This window comes from Carica papaya, chromosome 5 (genome assembly GCF_054855325.1).
Source record: "Carica papaya isolate Zhongbai chromosome 5, ASM5485532v1, whole genome shotgun sequence".
Classification (NCBI taxonomy): domain Eukaryota; kingdom Viridiplantae; phylum Streptophyta; class Magnoliopsida; order Brassicales; family Caricaceae; genus Carica; species Carica papaya.
In genome coordinates this window covers 45,205,301-45,228,176 of record NC_142313.1, presented here as the reverse complement: position 1 = coordinate 45,228,176, position 22,876 = coordinate 45,205,301, and the positions used below count along the sequence as shown (strand labels likewise).

Here is a 22,876-nt window from a genome sequence, read left to right as displayed (position 1 = left end):
TGACAAGCGAAATGGGATGATTAATTAAAATATAAGATAGGGTCCATGAATGCACCATGATGGGAGGGAGCGCCATGTGCAATGCTCCCGTGCTAACATGCGCCAGCCTTTTTTCCTCAGTACTTAAATCACTTCGGAATTTCTCGGGAGGCCACCGATGATTACAAAGGCTACGTGCCAATTAGACTCTCCACTCGTTGCCTAGCTGGCGGTTTCTCATTGGTCCACTCTGTCTCCCTTCCCTCCAGCATGGCCGCGGCACTCTCTGCGCTCCGCTAACATGCGCACATGCGAGTCGCGGAAAACGACGCTGACATCTTGGGGCAGAGCAAATGTTGCGTACGTCCGACCAGTGGGACCCACCCGTTTATAACGTGCTCGCTGAGTTGATGGTGAAGTACACCCTGGCGTATGCTAGTGTTACCCCAATCTCGATAGCTCCTGAAATAATAGAAAAGGAATATCAGCAGTACTCTATAATCACACACACACACACATATATATATATATATGGGTGTGGTATTTATAAATATATATATATATATGTATATGTATATCGCAAAAAATAATAATAATGTTGAATCAGATTCGGAGGACATGGATATAATTACACTACACTGTAATTATTATTTGCTTTGAAAAATTTACAGTGTAAACAAAAGAGGTGAATGTTTATGATTCATGCTAAGTTGGTATTTTCGTAAATTAATTTGATGTGGGTCATATGTATATATGTGTATATATATGTGGGGATTCAGTTTATGGTGTGTAAGGAGTAGGTTGGGTGTTGGTGAATGAATTGAAAGTAAATTGGTGGAGTATCAGCATCAATGGCAGTTTCCTTATTTATGAATAGTGCCTAAGTTCATTTGCTTTAAAATTCAAGAAAATTTGGAGTAAAGATAAAATCTATTTTAACATTAAGCAAAGTTACAGTGAACTACACTGCTTACAAGTTAGAACTGCCTATCCGAATTGTCCCAGAAGCTGGTGTCATATACACCAGCCATGGAGAATAATAGAAGGAAGTTTTACTATATTACATGCATATACTGGCTGCTCTTGAAACTTCAAAGAATAGTAGAAGGAAGTTTGCATACCTGGAGCTTGCCTACAATGGTCACCCGGCTCAATGCTTCCCATCTTTCGTCGAATCAGTACTTTTAACTTTTCCGAGTTTGTCCTACAAAGATCACCCGGGTGCCTGCTTTGTCTGAATCAGTACTCTCACTTTGCTTGCCTACAAAGATCACCCGCACGGCTACTCCCCCAGCTTCCGTTCAGGTCAATACTTTCACTTCCCGAGCTTGATTCCCAGTCTTTACAAAAGGGTTGTGTAATCCCTTGATAGAACATTTTTCACAGTGCATTAACCTTTTTTCTCTTCGAAGAATTGCTTCTTCAACCATCGCTTTTGGTAATAAGATTACGATATCATTTGGAAATTTCAACCAAAACCTATTTCTCATTCAAACCGTAACGCGCAAGTGATTTTACACTAGCATGGTTGCCTTAAACTACAAGATTAACAAGCAGACTTGTCACACAAAACCCAACAGAAATTAAGATTATATCCGGGCAAAAAATTAGAAAGCAAACCTATGTTTCGTAGAACATATCATTGTCTGAAGTTACTTTAGAAATGGTACATTTTCTTCTTGATGCAGTTTAATTGATTCAACAACTTTTAAAGCAAAGGCCTCATCCTCAGGGTAAGTATCTAGGGGATCAGACAAAAGAGGAACAGGAATATTAAGCACACCTTCAAGTGTGGCATGAAGGCAATAAGCGGAGTATGTTATGTGATATCCACCCTCTTGCACGATAAGGAGGCGGCCACCACTGTGTTTATCTGCCAGGCTACGCACTATCTGCCCAATTTCTCGATAACCAGACGTTGTAAGGCACTGCCTTCCATTTGAATCAAACTGCACAATTAGCATTACTCTCAAAGAATGTTCGTATATAGTTATGCCGGAGCTAGAGCCAATTTAGAAGTAAAAGGACGGAAAAACATCATCCACTTTATTTTAAGGGTCAATTATTTGCATTTGTGCTACGATAAATTACATTGCATCATGTTCGAGGAAGAAACTAGCACAGCAGAATCCTGAAGCTGACAATGGAAGACGAAAGCTAAATATATTGTTTTATAAAGCAAAAATAAAAAGATAAGTAGCATTTTTCTAGAATAACAGATTAAACTATGAAACTAATTGTAACTGCAATCTCGCTACAAAATAAAAATGTATAGAATCTAGAAAGAGAGAGCACTTGGTGAAAAAGGATGCTTAATCATTTCAAATATTCATCATGTATCTTTTCAAGAACAACTGGTTTCCACAAAAACAGTATCCTACAATTGTTAGCAAAACCGTAATCTATAAGAAAATCAGGAGGGAGAAAAAAACGAAGCCAATATTGAAGTTCACTCAATATATGGAAAAATGCAAGCAAGATTGTTATTTTCCAACAAGAAAATGGCTAGAGATTGGCTATAGATAAATATTGTTACTAAAGCATTTGCACTACAATAATGCGTGTTTTATTTGTCGTTTCTTTTTTCTTCTTCAGATGTTAAAAAAAAGTTCCCCATTCCTCATAGGGTAGAACAACAAATTTTCAAACGATGTCTAACCAATAAGACTAATCACTTCAAGCGTTCCTCGTTTTTCAAGTTTGAATTACTACACACTCTAATTTTAACATTCCATTTGATGCTATGAACCAACTTTATCACCTAGGATGGGATTCATTTACAATTTTCATGGTTACAACGACATTTTTCCTTTATTTCGGAATTTCAGTACTTGAGTGAAGATTTCTAAATTAAAACTCAATATCATACTGTCATTCCTACAAACTGACATTTGAAAATCTAGTTTTCCATCCTTTCATTTCATAAGAAAACAGAGGAACGTGTCAATTAGCTGCATTCTGCTCACTCATTCTGGTTTCTTATTTAGCAGATTATTCACCATTCAACGCATACTCCCATAGCGACCCACATTCAAATAATTCAACAAAAAGACATAAGAATCTGTCTATAAAGGTTACTTTTTTTTTTCTGCATGATAAAAATTTCTAAAATAAAAATTTCTTAAATAAAGATTAGAAAAAAAAGATTTAAACAGCTAAAAGTCAAAGATAAACTTACAGCACTCGAGTCCTGGCCAGCAACCAGAACTATCATATCAGGTTCAAATCTATGAATAGCCGGAACAACCAATTTGGTCATGGCATGCTCATAGCCCTTGTCTCCTGTTCCATTTGGAAGAGGTATATTCATATTATAACCAAAACCTTCACCTTCACCAAGCTCATCAACAGATCCACTCTGCGGATGAGACGGACCCCAAGAACCATGATTCATATGAAGAGAGATTGTGAGAACTTTATCAGACCTATAAAATCCCTCTGCTGTGCCATTGCCGTAGTGAACGTCTATGTCTATAACTGCAACCTTTCCACATCCTGAACTTAAAGCCAGGTTCACAGCAAGACCTGCATTGTTAAGGAAGCAGTATCCATCTGCCTGAGTAGGCTGAGCATGGTGACCAGGGGGTCTCACGAGTGAATAAGCAACTTTTCCATGCCCATCAAGTACATATTTCATTGCTGATAGCGTCGTACCAGCAGCAAGAAGTGCAGCATCCCATGAGCCAGAGTTCATAAAGGTTCCCCCACAGATCTCTTTTCTCCCAGATTTCTCTGCTTCAACTAATTGATTTATGTATTCTGACAAGTAGAAAAAAGTTGTCAGAGGAAGGCTAAGTAAACCCCAAGAAATCATTGCAAAACCAGTAAGGTTTATCAAAAACATCACTTAGGTCATCATGTTAGCAATAACTTCTTAAAAATCACTCAATTAGCTTATAGTAAATCTAGTTAGTTCAAATACCCAGTGTTAAGAACAAACAAATTCAACAAAAGTTTTGAAATTTATGTAAATCTTAGCTTTTATAATAGAATTTATTCAGAAAAATTAGATTTCAAGTGAATTTAAGTGGAACTAAATTTCAAATTGAACTAAAATTCCACCAATTTTGAAGGACACTATAGCAATTTAAAAGAGAAGCAACAACAAACCATGAGCATATGAATTGAAATATATACAAACTACAAAAATACCACTAAGCTAGAACTGCATTCCGAAAAGGGCATTGGATTCCATAAAATTTTTTACAAATTCATGAAGTAGAGCTCCACTAAACATGAATTGAATTTAGAAATCATAGTAGACTTGAAGGAATTCCAGATATTCTGGAGAATTTTCATACTACAGAATTATTTTGCCGGGCTTGCACTTCATCAACCGAACAAGACACATCGACATAAAAATGAATGCACAAGTAATTCTGTTGTGTGGCTTGATTATGAGAATATTTTGTGCATATTTAAGAAAATATTCCGAACATAATCTGGAGAATATTATTAAAAAAACCTTAATACTTTATCCATATAAGGTTTTTAAATCCTATTGGCAATGTACTCTCATTTTCATTAGAGTGCAAAGTTTCTTTTGGATCTTACTCATGGATATCGACCAAACGTTAGATCTTGTATCTTCTTCTTTATATATTTTACTATTTACTTTGTATGACTGTGTGCTTACTGGGAATTTATTCTCTCAGGAACTTATTTCCAGATTCATTAATACACGAGTAATCAATCATTCAACATCACTTTTCTTCGACTACTCACCAAATTTTCTTTTACTCCCCACCCAAATCTCAGTCAACTAACAAAAATTTTTTACAATATTGCTTACTAGCCTATCGATAAGAAATAGCAAAAGCACATGTATAAAAGAATTTATTCGGCGAAGAATAACCAGATTCATTAGAAAAAGAAAGAACCAGAGGTGTGGAAAGAGAGCAGCTCGGGGATGAGAGCCGGCCTGCCACGGTGCCAAGAGATGTAAGGAGAGATTGGTCCTCTGGTGAGGATGGAAAGCATGTTCTTGATCCTGTCTGAGTTCTCTGGGTGTTTTTGGAGCACATCCAAGAAGCCAGGGTCCATGCCGGTGTCAAATACTCCTCTTCCCGTCTCGTGTCCGAGCATTCCCTCATGCCAGAACACGTTGATGCAGCAATCAGGCAGCCCGGGTGGAGGAGAAGATGTAGTTGCTGCCATGTCTACCTGCTCTCAAGAGAAATATTTGAAGAAGATGAGTGGATGGATTGCAGGGATGATTTTATTTTTATTTTTATTTTTATTTTGTTATTATCTTTTTTTTTATAAATACACATTTTAATTAAAAAAAATATTTTAATTTAATTAGTATATCAAAGAGGGCATATAGTTTTTTTAACTTTTTTGTATAATAAAATAGTAATAACTATTCAAATAAAAAAATTAATTTGAAATTCAAGAATTATTGGGTTAAATTCACTTGAATTAACCCATAAAAAACAAGCTATATATATATTATATATATATATATATATCAGAAAAGTTCATATTTATTGTAAATATTGTAACTCAACAAATGAGGGTTTGTATTAATTTAAGTTTTTCTTTCATCTTTAAAGCAAAACCCATTAATGATAATTTTTAATTCTTAAAATAATTTATTTTGTTATAATAAATTAATAATAAAAATAATTAATTTATATGCATGCATATTATTTTAATTTTATTAACTTAAAAAAGTATTGTCCTGCACCGGAGCTATAATTTCTTTCTTTTCTTTTTTCCTGACGGGTGTATTCAGAAAGGTTTAAAATTTTATCCAGTTAGATTATTCCACTGACTCTTATGATAATTTTCATTCAAAGATTCGTGCTACGTTTAGTATCTTCAAATTTTCGTGAAATTAATTTTATGCATTTTATGGGGTATATGGCGAAGTCTTAATCAATAAATAGCTTCATCACCAAATGTAGTTATCATCTTTTATATTGCGTCCTAAGCTCCAAAGCAACATAAATGAGTTAGACTTAGCCCAAGGGATTGACTCTTTCCCGCGACACGATGATGGACATAATCTTGTCATTCCTATTTCTCGAACTCTTCCAATTCCGAGTACGTTTAAGTTTACTGTAATGTCTTTTTGTACATGTTAGATGGACAGGATTCGAGGTGGTACGTAAAGATGTCTGTGGTGCTACGGTGTTTGCACGAATGAGGCGCTTACCGTTACCAAAATTAATAGATGTTACTGAAGGATTAGTATTATGCTATGACCTTCGATTCGCTTACTATCTAATATAATGATTGAAAAGATTTTAAATAAGTTGTCACTTTACTAAATTCATTTAGAGTCTTATTCTCGGAGATTGGTTTACTAATTAATAATTTTCTTAAAATATTTTTTAAAATTTTTTGGATTCCTAAAGATTATAATTTAATGGTTCGTGCATTAACAATCAGAGTTATTTATAATCGAGATAGACATTTCATGACTTTATAACCTCGTCTTTCGTAACATATCTAAATGTTATCTAACTTGATTTTTTTTTTTAAAAAAATAATTTTATATAAAATATATTAAAGATATAATATTTTAATTTTATAAAAATTTCCACATTCTTTTATACGAATTTTCTTTGTGTCAAATTAATAATAGAAATAATTAATTTATATACATGTATCAAATTAATTAATTTTCATTGAATTTAACGAATTCAATGAAATTTCTTACGTGTGTTAAACTTTTTCAAAATTAATTTGTATAATTAAATTAATACAATATGATTTTGATGCATAATTAAAATTTTTAACTATAGATTAAATTACTTTTGGGTGTAATTAGTTTTATTATGATGATGCGGCTTAATGTGGTGCCACCATTTCCTTAACTTTATATATATATATATATATATGTATATGTGCCTATATACATATATATACATATATATATATATATATAAGATATGTATAATTAAAGAGTGAGAGTGAGAGAGGTGAGAGTAGTTGTTAGGTAGTGGAAAATTGATTGTGAATATTTTGGGAATTAATTATACGTAACATAAAACTTTAGTTGTATAGACAATGACTAATCTTAAATTGATTAGAAAATTACCTCGTCTACATTGATGACTATTTGCCCTCTAAAGATAGATGCATGAATCTATTTCTCAGTCACCGCTTAGGTTTAGGAAAGATATATATATATATATATATATATATATATATATATGCTATATTGGCCCGTATTACAAATAGTATAAAATTACTTGTTTATATTGACAACTACTAATTGTCATGTTTATGGACACTATTTCTCATTGTTTAGGCCTCTTATGTCTTTTTCCTCCAAAATATTGTTAACGGCAAATTCAGGACATATATATATATATATATGTATGCGTGTGTATGTATACACACACAGAAGCTTGAATATTGTGATAACTATAAGCATCTATTTCCTTAAGTTTCAATATAGAGAATATGACTTCAAGAACACCATTCTTGGATCAATTATGGCAACAATTGCACAGATCAGAAGTTTGCATCTCTTTGATTTTCTTATCTCTTGCAATATATTTGTTCAAACTCACGAGTTCTAAACGTATCAAACTCAACTTACCTCCATCTCCACCAAGATTTCCTATCATTGGCAACCTTTGGCAAATCGGGTCGCTTCCACACCACTCCATTAAAGCTCTATCTGATAAGTACGGTCCCCTAATGCTCCTCTACTTTGGCTATACTCCAACTCTTGTTGTATCGTCAGCAGATATGGCACGTGAAATACTTACGACCCATGATATTGTTTTCTCTAATCGACCCAGAACTCTAGCTGCAAATATTTTATTATATGGGTGTAAAGACGTAGGGTTTTCTCCCTATGGTGAATATTGGAGGCAAGCTAGGAAAATTTGTGTCGTGGAGCTATTGAGCCTCAAACGTGTGAATTCTTTCCAACACGTGCGAGATGAAGAGGTTGCAGAAGTGATTGAAAGCATACAACGCACCTGTCTCTGTGGAAGCTTAATCAATCTAAGCGAGCTATTTAGTGTTCTTTCTGCTAACACAGTGTCTAGATGTGTTATTGGAAGAAAAGTTAACGAGATTGGAGGGAATATCAAGTTGGGAGAGTTGGCAAATAAGTTGACCAAGGAAATTAATGAGTTTGGTTTTAGTGATAGACTTCCATATTTTTATTTGGGATACTTGATGGATATTTTAACTGGTTTAGTTGCACGTTTGAAAAAAACTTCAAAAGAATTTGATATTTTTCTAGATCAAGTCATCGATGAACATATGACTTTGGAAAATAGTAATGATGAAGAACCACTCGATAATAAGAAAAAGAATTTTGTTCATATATTACTTCAACTTCAACAGAATAACTCGCTTGACTTTGAATTGACGCGGGAGAAAATCAAAGCAATACTACTGGTTGGTCTCTGTACTTTCCTCTTGTTATAAGTTGATTTTTATATAGTTGTTTACAAAGTTTCCACATCTCTTTTCAGGACATGTTTGTTGCAGGAATCGACACAACTTCGACAACACTTGAATGGACAATGGCGGAGTTGATAAGAAACCAAAATATACTAAAAAAAGCCCAAGACGAGGTACGAAGAGTGGTGGGGAATAAATCAAAGGTAGAAGGTAATGATATAAACATGATGAACTACTTGAAATGCACCATTAAAGAGAGTTTGAGATTGCATCCTCCTGCACCTCTCTTGCTTCCTCGAGAAACATCTAAAGCCATCAATCTGGGTGGCTATGATATTCCTCCAAAAACAAGTGTGATTATCAATGCAATGAAAATCCAAAAAGATCCCAATATATGGGAGAGGCCAGAAGAGTTCATGCCAGAGAGGTTTGAAGAGAATCCGGTGGATTATAAAATCCAAGACTTCCAATTCATTGCGTTTGGTGGAGGAAGAAGACAATGCCCTGGATTGAGGTTTGGTGTTACTTCAATTGAATACATATTAGCAAATCTTTTATATTGGTTTGATTGGAAAATGCCAGAAGGTATGAAGGGAGAGGATTTGAACATGACTGAAACTAATGGGTTAACTGTTCATAAGAAAATTCCTCTTCACCTTGTAGCAATACCCTACTCCCCTTGATGTATGTAACATTGTGTTAATTATTCTGTAAACATCACTTTTCTTCTTCCACATGTAGAAAAGAGAATAAATAAATAATCAAAATCGGAGAGGTTTTGAAATGCTTCTTTAGGAGTTAAACTTTCATCTATTAAGATCTCTAGAAAAAATATGTAATTAAGGACTATTTATACTGACATATTATTACTATTATTATTTCTCCGTCATTGTTATTACTATTATTATTTTTGCTATTATTGTCAGTTGTTAGTAATAAATGGGTAAACGGATTAATTATGCTATGTAAAATACAACTTATTTTATATTACTGTCATTTGAATCAATAATAATTTTATGTCTAAATCAATTTTTTGCCCTTCATGAGCCATACTTATATATCAATAGACGAATTATTGTTATATTTCTAATCAAATCAAAATGATCATCATTTCTTTAACTTATTTGCTAAAATAATTCATTTTAATAATTAATTTTAACTCCTAAAGAAACCTTATCCTATCCAAAATTTCCAACTTCTATTGTTGTTTTCATTATTTTGATTACTTACCTCGCTATTAATATACTTGCCTCATATTCAAACCAATAAATATTCTATTCACAAATCCTCATGCTCTATTTAAAATAACTCTTATATCTAGACATATGTATGTGTAAGCCTATAAATACATGTGAAAAAGTACTTCATGAATCACTAACCACTAAGTAAAAACAACAGTAGTCACGTTCTTTGCTCTATTTATATATATATTCTTATTCTGCAATACGTATTTTTAAAAGTCAACTCAAGCCCATACAGCTTGGATGTGCCAAAAGGAGATAAAGATTTGTTAGGGTTCCCATTAAATTTGGAGTATCTGGAGGCTTAGTTCTTTTTTTTTGTATGGCTCATTAGGGTATGGGATGGATAAAGTTGCTCCTCAATTGACCGCTGAGAGGCCTTGCTCCTATTGGTGCAAAAAGGCCAATCTTGATCCCATAACAAGAGATATTATAGAGCAATCTGCATAGCAAGAAGTTGGACACCTAAAGTATTGTATTCACATATTTCAGTCTTGCAAGCTCTTTAATTATTTGTGTTAAATTCATCTGGTTTGACTCTTGTTGTAGTTTCTTGACTTTTTGGACAATTAAGTTGATTGTCAAAGGATTTTCAAGGCGATAATTGGATTTAAATGTTGGGTCATTTGCCAATGTGATTAATAGTGCATTTGGAAAGAACTTATAGCCTCATTTTGACCCCTATGCCAATGATATCAACTACCTTATTGCATCCTATATAATTCCTTATGTTGGACTTATCGAGTATGTGGGAGCAAGTCCTAGATTCAAAGATGCTACTTCGAAAAGAATAAGTCCCTAATATATGACAAATGAAGAAAGTAGTAATATTTTGAATTCATAAATATTTAGGTCAAATTATTTTATAATATTTCTTTTGTTCATAAAATAATTATCCAATTGATAATTATGGATTGCATACAACTTGTTACGGGGCTTTAGGCGTAGAGTTGGGCTGAGATGCTGTAATTAGAGAGTTTTTATACGAAAAGTCAAATCTAACTGTGAAACCTTATGCAATAAAAGTTGTATAGTTCACCAATTGCATCTCTAATATAATGAAAAAGCCTTGTAAAACAGGGTTTGAACGATGAAGGCCTTGTGGTCTCTAAAGAGTTGAGTGTTGAGGGCAAGATCCAGGAAAATTTCCTTACTGGCGATAAATGCTCAGTTGCTTGTGATAGGACACTTGAAGAAATTCTTAGAATTGTATATGGAAGTGGCAATGAAGCCACACTTAGTGGTTTCTATCCAAAGAGAGCTAATGGTGTCATTGCTAAGTCTTATTTACATATTGAAAACTACTAAAAGTATGAAACCTGACAACTTTATGTCATCACCATCATATAAACAATTATTTTATGTATATAATGTTATTTTCGGTCGTGACAATACTAAATTGAACCTATAATTATGATATTTTTTCTTTATGCATCTCGTCCTTTAGACTATATACTCTCATTCAACTATATAACAATAAGTATCATTAGTTATTTTCTTATATAATATTGATTGAAGAGTCATCTTCTAATTATACACTCTTATCACAAAGATAACAGTTCATAAATATAAAAATTGTCATGGTTCTTTACTTAACCATTTCAGATTAGGAAGACGTGGTTCCCGAGCCCGTTCCACAAAAAGACGGCGAGTTAGATGCCTAAAGATTTTATAGTTCTATTTATAGTTTTTATTTTGAGTATTTTTTTTAATTAGCTTATTCTTTCATACGTTGAATACATTTATGGTTATTGTGTAAGGGATATGTTAATCAGAATTTTTATTACGCTTCCGCCTTTAAAATTTTTAATACATACATCTTCATTTAAATTTTTGGGGCCGTTACATTATCAGTAAAGAGAAGTAGTCAAGACTATTAAATCAATTGAGAATATTAGGTTACAAATTAGTTTTTTTTTTTCAAAAATAAAATTTTATTGAACTAATAGAAATAACATACAAATAATTGAATACACGATCCTTTTTTGGTATATATATATTTTTTTTGTTTAGTTGAGAATTACTGGTTATGAAACTCAAATTATAGATATTAAATTGTAAGCTTAAATACGAGGTATTCTTGACTTCTATTAAAAATAATATATGTATTAAATATTTTGTATTTATGAAATCAATTTAAGACAATTTTGAATCATCTTATAAAATTTGTATATACTAATTATACTTATAATTTTATTTTTTTGTAGCAATTTGAATAATTAAAATAATTTTACTTATAATTTAATTAATAAATATAAATATGATATTAAAAAGACTAGTTAATATTAGTATTTAGTAACTTATACATACATAATTTCTTTTGCATGCCAGTGCTATAGAAACAAAACTTCATTTTTATAGAACTAGCTAAATATTATAGTAAAGGAATTTTTCGTTTGTATAGCTCTAAAATTCTATTCCGATAACCACTTGAAGCTGTTTGGAAGAATTTCATGAGAAATAGAAGAGACTTCCATTGGTATAGCCCGTCGGAGCTATAGTAACGATATTGACACTATAACAACGGGATTTTTTTCCCATTATTATAGGTTAATTTATTGGAGTATGAGCTAAACAATCGACACAAACAACGATAAATTTAGATATCTCGATCGCAACTAAAAATTTTTTAACTTGGACCTCTGTATTTATGCGAGTAATAACACAATTTTTTCGTTGGTGGAGAAGTTGACTAACATAGAGTAAGTCTATTTCCGCAATAAGTTTTAATTTTCTCACTCCAAGCGAGCTTAAATCTTCCGGATTAAATATGCCGGAATTAGAAACTTCTAAAAGAATTAATTAACTATCGAATTACAACTAAATCGGAAAAATACACTTTGTTCAATCATTTGAGAATTGAAAATGCTATAACGTATGTATTATTTACTGATTTTTTTAGATCTTCACAGACAAGTATTAATATTAATAAGAAACAAATTAGAAAAACGATTAGTGCACAAATTTCTTTTAAAAAAAGAACAGTATTCATGATTTTAGAAGATCTGTTACGTACCTTTAAGAATTGGAAAAAACAAAAAAGTGAAATTCACAGGAAAACAGAGATTTCATGGTGCATTCTGGATTTAATTTCTTGATCAGGTGGATACAAAGAAATGCTCCATGGCTGCACTAGGCAAGCTCCATCCACCCATGAGTATACAGTCTACTTGAGATGGTTTGAAGAATGCTTACTGTATTTCTCAAATCATATTTGGTAATATATATATATATATATATATATTACAGATAATGTTACCGTTTGCAAAAAGAGAAGGAGATGATTATACAAATGACATGTTATATGCGTTTTGTCACATTATTTGCACTGATATACCCAGTGAAAATTTCAAAAACTAGTCAGATATTTTGACCCTTCAGAATTAATTACACTAATCAGAATTAATTAATTAATAAGAAATTAATTTCTATGAACCCCACCAATTTTCGCCAACTTTTGCACTAAATCTTATGGAAATAAATGGTTCAGATAAAAAAAAAAAGTGATCAAGTATTCACTAAATTTCTAACACAAGTGTTTGTATATCGATTCCCAGTTTCTTTCGCCGACGTAAAAAAATTGCAGACCTATTTTTAGTGTAATTATGATTACCGCGTTATAATCTCTTCAACTAGGTTAAAAAATTTACAATGTAGTGTCATATTTACTTCATTAATATTGCTAAATAGATTTTGTTCGATCATTTCATAACTAAAAACATAGAAAGATTCATAATGCACGTGTTCTTGATTGGTCTGTTTAGATCTTCGTCAAATAAGTATTAATATTTAGCGAGAAACAAATAAAAAAATGATTAATACTCACAATTTTTTAGAAAAAAGACTGGTACATTCAGGATTTAATTTCTTGATCAAGTGGGTACCAAGAAATGCTCCTAAGCTGAATCAAACAAGCTCCATCCACCCATGAGTATTTTTTTTCGGGTATGCCAAGGAGACTTGGAAACTTTGTCTACTTAAGCTATATAACAGCTCTCGCAATGGTTTTCATTCGTGGATTCGTACTATGTTGATGATCTTTTCACATAATTCATAAGATAGATTTTTATATGAATTATAATGTATATGGTGGAATGTTGATCAATGACTTCATTCCCAACTATGGGTTTCACCCTTTCTATTGATTCAGAAGTTCCAAAATAATATAAACGAGTTAGACATAGTTCAAGAGATTAAGTCTTTTCGGAAATACGTTGACGGACATAGTCTTACTATTCCTTATCTCTTGGACATCCTCTAATACCATGCACATTTAAGTTTAACTGTGATGTTTAGACTTAAGTTGGTGTGTAAGATTGTTTGAGATACTATAGTGTTTGCATGAATGAGGCGCTTACCATAGCAAAACTCAGTAGATGTCGCTAAAGCATTAGCACTATATTACGACATTCAATTGTCTTATCGGTTATACATCTATAATATAATGGTTGAAGCAAATTCTCAGCTAATCGTTACTTTACTAAATTCATTTTAATTTTAATACCAAATTGTTTTTCAAATAATTAATTTTCTTTATTTTAAATTAATGTTTCAACATTGGTAGATTGGATGAATTTAATGAATTCAATGAATTTTCTAAATTCTTCAAGCTTAATTTGTATAATTAAATTAACACAATATGATTTTGATGCATAATTAAAATTTTTTAATTATATATTAAATTTTACTTTTCAGTGCAATTATTGGTATTGTGAGGATGTGGCTTAATGTGGTGGCTTTATATATATATGTGTGTGTGTGTGTGTGTGTGTGTGTGTGTGTATATACATATATATATATATAGATATAAGGTATGTATAATTAAATCAGGAGCAAAATATAAAAAGTGAGATTTGAAAACTGAGAGTGAATCTTTTGAGAATTAATTATAAGTAACATATAACTTTAGTTGTATAAATAATGATTATCTTAAATTGATCAGAAAATTACTTTGTCTATATTGATGACTTCTTGCCCTCTAAAGTTAGATGCATGAATCTATTCGTCATCTCAGTCACCGCTTAGAAGATATGTATATATATATATATATATGTGTGTGTGATACTTTGGCTGTATTACAAATATTGACAAAGAAATTTACTTTTCTATATTGATGATAACTACTGATTGTCATGTTTAAAGAAAATCTATCTCATTTTGGGGTCTCTTATGTCTTTTTCCTCCAATATATTTAATAGCAAATTCAGCATATATATATAGATGTATAATGCATGTGTATATACACACACAAACTTGAACATTGTGATAACTACAAGCATCTGCCTCCTTGAGTTTCAATATAGAGAATATGGCCTCAAGAACACCATTCTTGGATCAGTTATGGCAACAATTGCATAGAGAAGATGTTTGTTTCTCTTTGATTTTCTTGTTTCTTGCAATATATTTGTTTAAACTCATGAATTCTAGACGTATCAGACTCAATTTACCTCCATCTCCGCCAAGATTTCCTATCATCGGCAATTTTTGCCAGATAGGGTCACTTCCCCACCATTCCATCAAAGCTATATCTGAAAAGTATGGTCCCCTAATGCTGCTCCACTTTGGCTCTACGCCAACTCTTGTTGTATCATCAGCGGACATGGCCCGAGAAATGTTTACCACCCATGATATCGTTTTCTCAAACCGACCTAGAACTTTGGCGGCAAATATTTTATCATATGGATGTACAGACGTAGGGTTTTCTCCTTATGGTGACTACTGGAGGCAAGCTAGGAAAATTTGCGTCGTGGAGTTGTTGAGCCTCAATCGTGTGAATTCTTTTCAGCTCGTGCGGGATGAAGAGGTTACAGAAGCAATTGAAAGCATACGACGTACCAGTCTCTCTGGAAGCTTAGTCAATCTAAGCAAGCTGCTGAGTGTTCTTTCTGCTAATATAGTATCTAGATGTGTTATTGGAAGGAAAGTTAATGAGGTTGGAGAAAATACCAAGTTGGGAAAGTTGGCGAATAAGATGACCAAGGAAATTAATGAGTTTGGTTTCAGTGATAGGTTTCCTTATTTTTATTTGGGATACTTGATCGATATTTTAACTGGTTTTGTTGCACGTCTGAAAGAAACTTCAAAAGAATTTGATGTTTTTTTAGATCAAGTGATCGATGAACATATGACTTTGGGAAATAGTAATGATGAAAAACTAGTTGATAATCACAAAAAGAATTTTTTGCATATACTGCTTCAACTTCAACAAAGTAACTCACTTGACTTTGAATTCACACGGGATAATATGAAAGCAATTTTACTGGTTATTCTCTATACTTTCCTCTTATTATTAGTACATTTTTTTTGTGGTTATTTATAAACTTTCATCTTTTTTTCCAGGACATGTTTGTTGCAGGGATTGACACAACTTCGACAACACTTGAATGGACGATGGCGGAGTTAATGAGAAACCAAAATATACTAAAAAAAGCCCAAGATGAGGTACGAAGTGTGGTGGGGAAGAAATCAAAGGTAGAAGGTAATGACGTAAATATGATGAACTACTTGAAATGCACAATTAAAGAGAGTTTAAGATTGCATCCTCCTGCTCCTCTCTTGGTTCCTCGAGAAACATCTAAAGCTATCAATTTGGGTGGCTATGATATTCCTCCCAAAACAAGTGTGATTATCAACGCAATAAAAATTCAAAAAGATCCCAATATATGGGATAGGCCAGAAGAGTTCATGCCAGAGAGGTTTGAAGAGAATCTGGTGGATTACAGAATCCAAGACTTCCAATTCATTGCATTTGGTGGAGGAAGAAGACAATGTCCTGGATTGAGATTTGGGGTTACTTCAATTGAATATATATTAGCAAGTCTTTTATACTGGTTTGATTGGAGAATGCTAGAAGGTAAAAGGGGAGAGGATTTGGACATGACTGAAACTAATGGGTTAACTGTTCATAAGAAAATTCCTCTTCACCTTGTAGCAATACCCTACTCCCCTTGATGTATGTAACCTTGTGTTAATTATTCTGTAAACATCACTTTTCTTCTTCCGTATGTAAAAAAGGGAATAAGTAAGTAATCAAAATTTGAGAGGTTTTGAAGTGTTTCTTTTGGCGTTAAACTTATATTTGTGAAGATATCTATAAAAAGTATATAACTAATGACCATTTGTACTGACGATTATGATGATTATTATTATTATATTACCGTTATTGTTATTATTATTTTATTACTATTATTGTTAACAATTAGTAATAAATGGATTAATTTTGTTTGTAAAATACAAGCCATTCTATATTATTATCATTTGAATCAATATTAATTTTATATCTAAATCAACTTTTTGCCCTTCACTAAAGCCATACATACATATCATTTGATTAATTAATGTTATATTTCTAACCAAATCAACATCATCATCATTTTTTTGACTTATTTGTTAAAACAATGCATTTCAAGCAAAAAAGAAATACCTTTAATAATTAATTTTGACTCTAAAAGGAACCTTATCATATCCAAAATTTCCAACTTCTATTGTTATTCTCATTATTTTGATTATTTACCTTGCGAGTAAAATATTTGCCCATATCCAAAACAATTAAGTATTTTATTCCCAAATCCCCATGCTCAATTTCTAATAACTCTAGCATCTAGATATATGTATGTGGAAGCCTATAAATACTGTGAGAAGCCACTTCATGCATCACCAACCACTAAGCAAAAGCAATGGCAATCACCTTCTTTGCTCCATTGATCTATGTTCTTGTTTTGCAATCTTCCTTCTTAAAAATCAACTCAAGCCCATACGGCTCGAATGTGCCAAAAGGTGATAAGAATTTGTTAGAGTTACCATTGAATCTAGAGTATTAAGAGGCTAAGTTTTTCTCGTATGGCTCATTAGGGTATGGGTTGGAGAAGGTTGCTCCTAAGTTGATCGTGGGAGTCCCTGCTCCTATTGGTGCCAAGAAGGCCAATCTTGATCCCATCACAAAAGATATTATAGAGCAATTTGCATAACAGGAAGTTGGACACCTAAGGGGTTGTATTCACATCTCTTAGTCTTGCACTTCTTTTAATTATTTTGTGTTGAATTCATCTTGTTCGAGTTTTGTTCCATTTTATTAACTTCTTCGATTATTTTAATATGTAGGGCAATTAAGTCGACTGTCAAAGAATTTCTTAAGTGAAAATTAGATTTGAGTGTAAAGTCATTTGCCAAGGTGATTAATAATGCATTTGGGAAGAACTTACAGCCTCCTTTTGACCCCTATGCCAATAACGTCAATTACTTTATTGCCTATGTAATTCCTTATGTTGGACTTATCCAGTATGTGGGAGCAAGTCCTAGACTCGAAGGTGCTACCTCAAAAAGGGTAAGTCTCTAATATAGAACAAAGGAAGAAAGTAGTAACATTCATAATTTATAAATATTTTGGTCAAATTATTCTATAATTTTTTCTTTTCCTTGTAAAATAAGTATGTATCCTATAGATAATTATTGGTTGCATACAGCTTGTTGCTGGGCTTTTAGGCGTGGAGTATGACCAAGATGCTATAATAAAAGAGCTTTTATACGAGAGGTCAAATTTGATAATGAAGTCTTATGGGATAATAGTTGCAGAGTTCACCAATCGAATCTCTAATCTAAGGAACAAGCTTGGTAAAGCAGGGTTGAAAAATGAAGGCTTTGTGGTTCCTAAAGACCTGGGTGCTGAGGGTAAAATCAAGGAAATTCGCTTGCTGCCGACAAATATTTAGTTGTCTATGATAAGACGTTTAAAGAAATTCTTAAAATTGTTTATGGAAGGGGTAATGAAGCCACACCTGGTGGTTCCTATCTAAAGGGAGCTAACGGTGCCATTGTTAAATCTTATTTATACACTGCAAATCACTAAAAATGTAAAACCTGGTAGCTTTATATCATCACCATCCATTAAATAATTATCTTTTGTGCATAATGTTGTTTTCGGTTGTGATAACACTAAATTGAACCTATAATTGTGATGTTTTGTCTCCTCTATGTATCTTGCCTTTTGGACTATAAATCCTTATTCAACCATATAGCAATAAATATTACCAATTCTTTTCTTGTATGATGCTGACTGAACAGGTATTTTTTAATTATAGACTCTTATCACAGAGAGATCGATCTATAGATGTACAACTTGCTATGTAAATAGATTGAAATAATCAATAAACTTAAAAATATGCATAAATACATAAGAATATCAGATTTGCAACTCAAATCACTCAATCTGCCATTAACATTTTCTAATTTCATATATTATCAGTAAAGAAAACCATTCAAGATTATTAAATCAATTGAGAATATTATGTTACTAATTAGCTTTTCTATAAAAAATAAAATTTTATTGAACTAGTAGAAAGAACATACAAACAATTGAAAATTGTGTAACACTCGAAAATTTTCTTTTTTTGTAATTTAAGATTTTATTTTAAATGTAATAAAATAATTTTTTGAATTTTTAATTTTTATTTTAATTTAGAATAAAAAATAAAATAAAATTAATAGAGGATTTAATTAAAAATAATTTTTTTAAAAAGTAAAAATTTAAATTATGAGAATATTTTTAAAAGAAAAATAAAAAAAAAAGCTAAAACGCAATTTTAGACCACCGTATTTATGCGAATAATAACAAAATTTTCTCGCTGCCGAAGAAGTTGACTAACATAGAGCGAGTATATTTCCACAACAAGCTTTTAGTTTCCTCGCTCCAAGCTGCTTAAATCTTCTAGATTAACTATGCTAAAATTAGAAAAAATTTAAAAAAAATTAATTAACTTTCGAATCAAATCTAAATTCGAAGAGTAGCCTTAGTTCAATCCTTTAAGAATTAAAAAAAAAAATAGAAAGATTCATAGTATTCGAACTTTTGATCAATCCTTTTAAATCGTCGTAAAATAAATATTAATAATTAGTGAGAGATAAATTAAAACGATAAATAATTAATGCTTACAGATTTTGAGAAAACGAACAAGATTCATGATTCTGCAGAATCAGATTACTTACCTTTGAAAATATTTTCAAGAAGTGAAATTCACAGGAATATAAACTTTCCCGAGCTGCACCAAGCAAGCTCCATCCACCCATGAGTATGCATGCAGCATGCTTGAGATGGTTTGAAGAATGGTTACTGTGTTTTGGTAATATATACACTGTAGCACCCGGAAAGGAGGAGGAAAAAAAAAAAAGGGGGTCACGTCAGCAGGCCAGGTCAGCAGTCCCGGCCAACCGGGGCCTGCCACGTGGCAAGACCGCGTCACTTCGAAAGGAGCCACGTTGGCGATCCGCGTGGGTGCGATCCGACGGTCCAGATCAATCGCGCGATCGGACGGCCCAGATTCAATCGCACGGACGGCCCAGATTCAATCAAAAAAACGAACGTCCCAGATTAAAACGAAATGGACGGCTGAGATCAAAAGGCAAGGGGTTATAAATAGAACCCCCACACCAGACCACAAACCCTAGCCGCCCGCCGCTCGCCGGAGAAGACGAACCAGAGGCCGACCGCCGCCACCCGCCGCCGCACCGGGGAAATTTTCGACCGCCGATCGAGGTAAATTTCATATCCCCGACTCGTTTTTTCACGCTGATTCCTCCTATGGCCAAATCGAGGCCGAAATCCCGGCCAAACGGCCGGAATACGCGGCCCAAGCCCAGCGGCGCCGCCGCGCCCCCTCTCGATTTTTGCCTCCGACGAGGCCCTTCCCGGCCTCCGTTCGATGCAATTTTTATATCACCGTGATCACCATTCTTTTCTCTACAGGTTGACCGGAGCCGAATCACCAAAACATGAACCTTGCCGGAGAGCCGCTGCCGCCGGTAAGCTCCGTTTTTCCGTAATTTTTTGGCCCCCCGAGGGCCCTAGGGTTGTTTTCTCACAAGGACCGATGCGAGTGTGGCCGAATTCGGCCGAAAACGGCCGAAAACAGCCAACCCGAGGCGACTCGCGGCCGCCAGCGGCGGCGCCGTCGCCGGAGCACGGCGGAGCCGCCGTGCTGGAGTTGCGATTTGGGCCGAAAGAGGCCCTGGGCCTAATTTGGATTTTTTTTGGAACACGTGCAGGTACTGTTAGTGTGTTTCAGTTCATCGGGAAAAAATTCAGAGAAAATTAGGGACGGCCTGCAGGCGCACTGTGAATCGTATTCGGATCCCAAAAACAAGTAAGGACCCCTCACCCTATTTCCTATCACGGTATTAAAGTTCAAAATGATAAAACGGTATTTCTTGAATTAACGAATGTGTGAAATTGTTTAAGGTGGCTAATGGAGCCCGAGTCTAGTGTGATTGGTGATTTACTGTTATTTGGCCTGTTTACAGCTTTAAATGCAAAATGAGGTTTGATGTGTTCATTTTACAGATTTGTGTGCATACACTACGTTTTTATTAATCATGGGTTGAATGACTGAAAAACTGATACCGTATGTTGTCTGTTTGGCATGAATTACTGTTTTGCTTGTTTGTATATGAATTGATGATGCTGACTGAGGAAAAGGAAAATGAAAGATTGTGTAGACTGATAATTGTATTATGGGGGTCAGCCTGACTAGATATCCTGGGAGATGGTGGACGGACCGGGTCCGTAGGGAACCCTACCGGGATTGTGGTCTCACATGCCGGACGGGGTATGGAGATCTTATGGTTTTGGCGCCCATACCGGACGGGGTATGGGGACGGCCCGTTTCACCCTCATACCGGACGGGGTATTGAGGTTTATGATTTTGGCGCCCATACCGGACGGGGTATGGGGACGGCCCGTTTCACCCTCATACCGGACGGGGTATTGAGGTTCATGGTTTTGGCGCCCATACCGGACGGGGTATGGGGACGGCCCTGGAAACTGATTATGAATGTTAAAGGTTAACGGGTAGCGGAACCCCTATGGACCCCCACGGATACTAGTAGGCTGGTAAATGAGAAAAAGATATGTTGTACAATGATTGAAATTTCAAGGGGCGTGATAAGTGTTATGTTTTACAGCTTATATTATTCAATGATTATGATAATGTTATTGTTTTTCTTATATTGTTTTCATAAATTCCACCGAGGTAAGTGGAGGGTAAAGGTTTTATCATAAATAAAAGGATTTGTTGTAAATTATGCTCCATTGGTCTTTTGTGTTTTTCTACCCACCTTTACCTCCGTGACGGTGAGATATCGTGATGTTCTTACTGGGCTAGTGTAGCTCACTCCTTATTTAACCATTTCAGATCAGGAAGACATGGTTCCCGAGCCCGTTCCGCAGGAGGACGACGAAGGGGATGCCTAGAGACTCTGTAGTCATACTCATAGTTTTATTTTCGAGTTTCTCTCTTAGTTAGTTTAATCTTTTATATTTTAAGTACGTTTTTGGTTTTTCGTGTAAGGGATGTTAACTGAAATTTTGATCTCGCTTCCGCATTTGATATATTTAAATACTCATTTTATTTTAATATTTACGGGGCCGTTACATACACACATGTACATATATTTATTACAGACAATGTTACCGTTTCTTTTTCTTGAATATGAGACGAGGTAAGGAAATGATTATATATGTGACATGTTATATACCGTTATGTAAGTAGTGAAAATTTCAAGAACGAGTCCAAATATTTGACCGTAACGTACATATGTTACGTATTGAAAGGTGCTTATTATTCATCGTACTGGAGTTTAATAAACCCCTTCTCCCCCATGTTAACTACTTACCATTCACCAACGAAATCTAACAGATAGACAATTGAAAAACTTGTAGGATCAGGTTTCAATGGTGTAAACTCTTACATATGTTACAGATAATATCAACAAGCAATCAATATTTACTCATATATATATATATGTTGATAATTATCAATGATCTATACATACACCCTTATCTTTTTGCTGAAAAATGTCTTCATCCCATTGACCTTCTCCATCGGAAAAACCAACTACAAAAGGAAAAAAAAAAAAAATGAATTACTAATATTGACTAAAACATGCACTGGCTTTTTAAGGAGACTCCGGTCTTGTTTGGCGGCTGCTCTGTCTTTTCTCTCAGATATCTTCGTTTGCAAATTTAGCATTATATATACATATATATATATGTACATATAATATACAAATGTATATATATACTTGAATGTTGTGATAATTATAAGCATCCCCATTGTTAAGTTTCAAACTTTTAGATTAAAGTATATTGTTTCAAGAACATAATTGTTGGATCAATTATGGCAGCAGCTGCATGGACAAGAATTTCTCCATCACTGTTGCCTCTCTTCGATTTTATTGTCTCTTGTAATATATCTGTAATAAAAGTGCGGAATGAGTAGGTTGCAAGCTGC

At 33.6% G+C, this 22,876-nt stretch overlaps 3 protein-coding genes and 2 pseudogenes across 6 annotated transcripts; 4 read left to right on the top strand and 1 right to left on the bottom strand.

Annotated features, from left to right (window-relative positions):
* Nucleotides 1-5,204, bottom strand: HDA08 (histone deacetylase 8). 4 transcript variants are annotated; one of them, XM_088219313.1, is made up of 5 exons: nucleotides 4,860-5,204; nucleotides 3,158-3,738; nucleotides 1,763-1,928; nucleotides 1,101-1,517; nucleotides 1-441 (listed from the first exon to the last, which is right to left on the bottom strand). In XM_088219313.1, the coding sequence occupies exons 1-4, from the start codon at nucleotides 5,134-5,136 to the stop codon at nucleotides 1,513-1,515; spliced, it is 1,029 nt and encodes a 342-aa protein (XP_088075439.1). In that variant the 5' UTR covers nucleotides 5,137-5,204; the 3' UTR covers nucleotides 1-441; nucleotides 1,101-1,512. The 4 variants fall into 4 exon arrangements, with proteins under 4 accessions (XP_088075439.1, XP_088075437.1, XP_088075438.1 ...); XM_088219311.1 differs by having other exon boundaries at nucleotides 1,600-1,928; nucleotides 4,860-5,203; XM_088219312.1 differs by having other exon boundaries at nucleotides 1,101-1,928; nucleotides 4,835-5,203.
* Nucleotides 5,205-7,261: 2,057 nt separating this feature from the next.
* On the top strand, nucleotides 7,262-9,143 carry LOC110824906 (cytochrome P450 71A1-like). Its single transcript, XM_022055393.2, has 2 exons — nucleotides 7,262-8,349; nucleotides 8,427-9,143. The coding sequence occupies exons 1-2, from the start codon at nucleotides 7,396-7,398 to the stop codon at nucleotides 9,036-9,038; spliced, it is 1,566 nt and encodes a 521-aa protein (XP_021911085.2). The 5' UTR covers nucleotides 7,262-7,395; the 3' UTR covers nucleotides 9,039-9,143.
* Nucleotides 9,144-9,680: 537 nt separating this feature from the next.
* Nucleotides 9,681-10,904, top strand: LOC148266170 (ferritin-like catalase Nec2; annotated as a pseudogene).
* A 3,919-nt stretch (nucleotides 10,905-14,823) lies between these two features.
* Nucleotides 14,824-16,652, top strand: LOC110810705 (cytochrome P450 71A1-like). The gene is made up of 2 exons (XM_022036962.2): nucleotides 14,824-15,858; nucleotides 15,936-16,652. The coding sequence occupies exons 1-2, from the start codon at nucleotides 14,905-14,907 to the stop codon at nucleotides 16,545-16,547; spliced, it is 1,566 nt and encodes a 521-aa protein (XP_021892654.1). The 5' UTR covers nucleotides 14,824-14,904; the 3' UTR covers nucleotides 16,548-16,652.
* A 603-nt stretch (nucleotides 16,653-17,255) lies between these two features.
* Nucleotides 17,256-18,447, top strand: LOC110810660 (ferritin-like catalase Nec2; annotated as a pseudogene).
* Nucleotides 18,448-22,876: the final 4,429 nt, after the last annotated feature.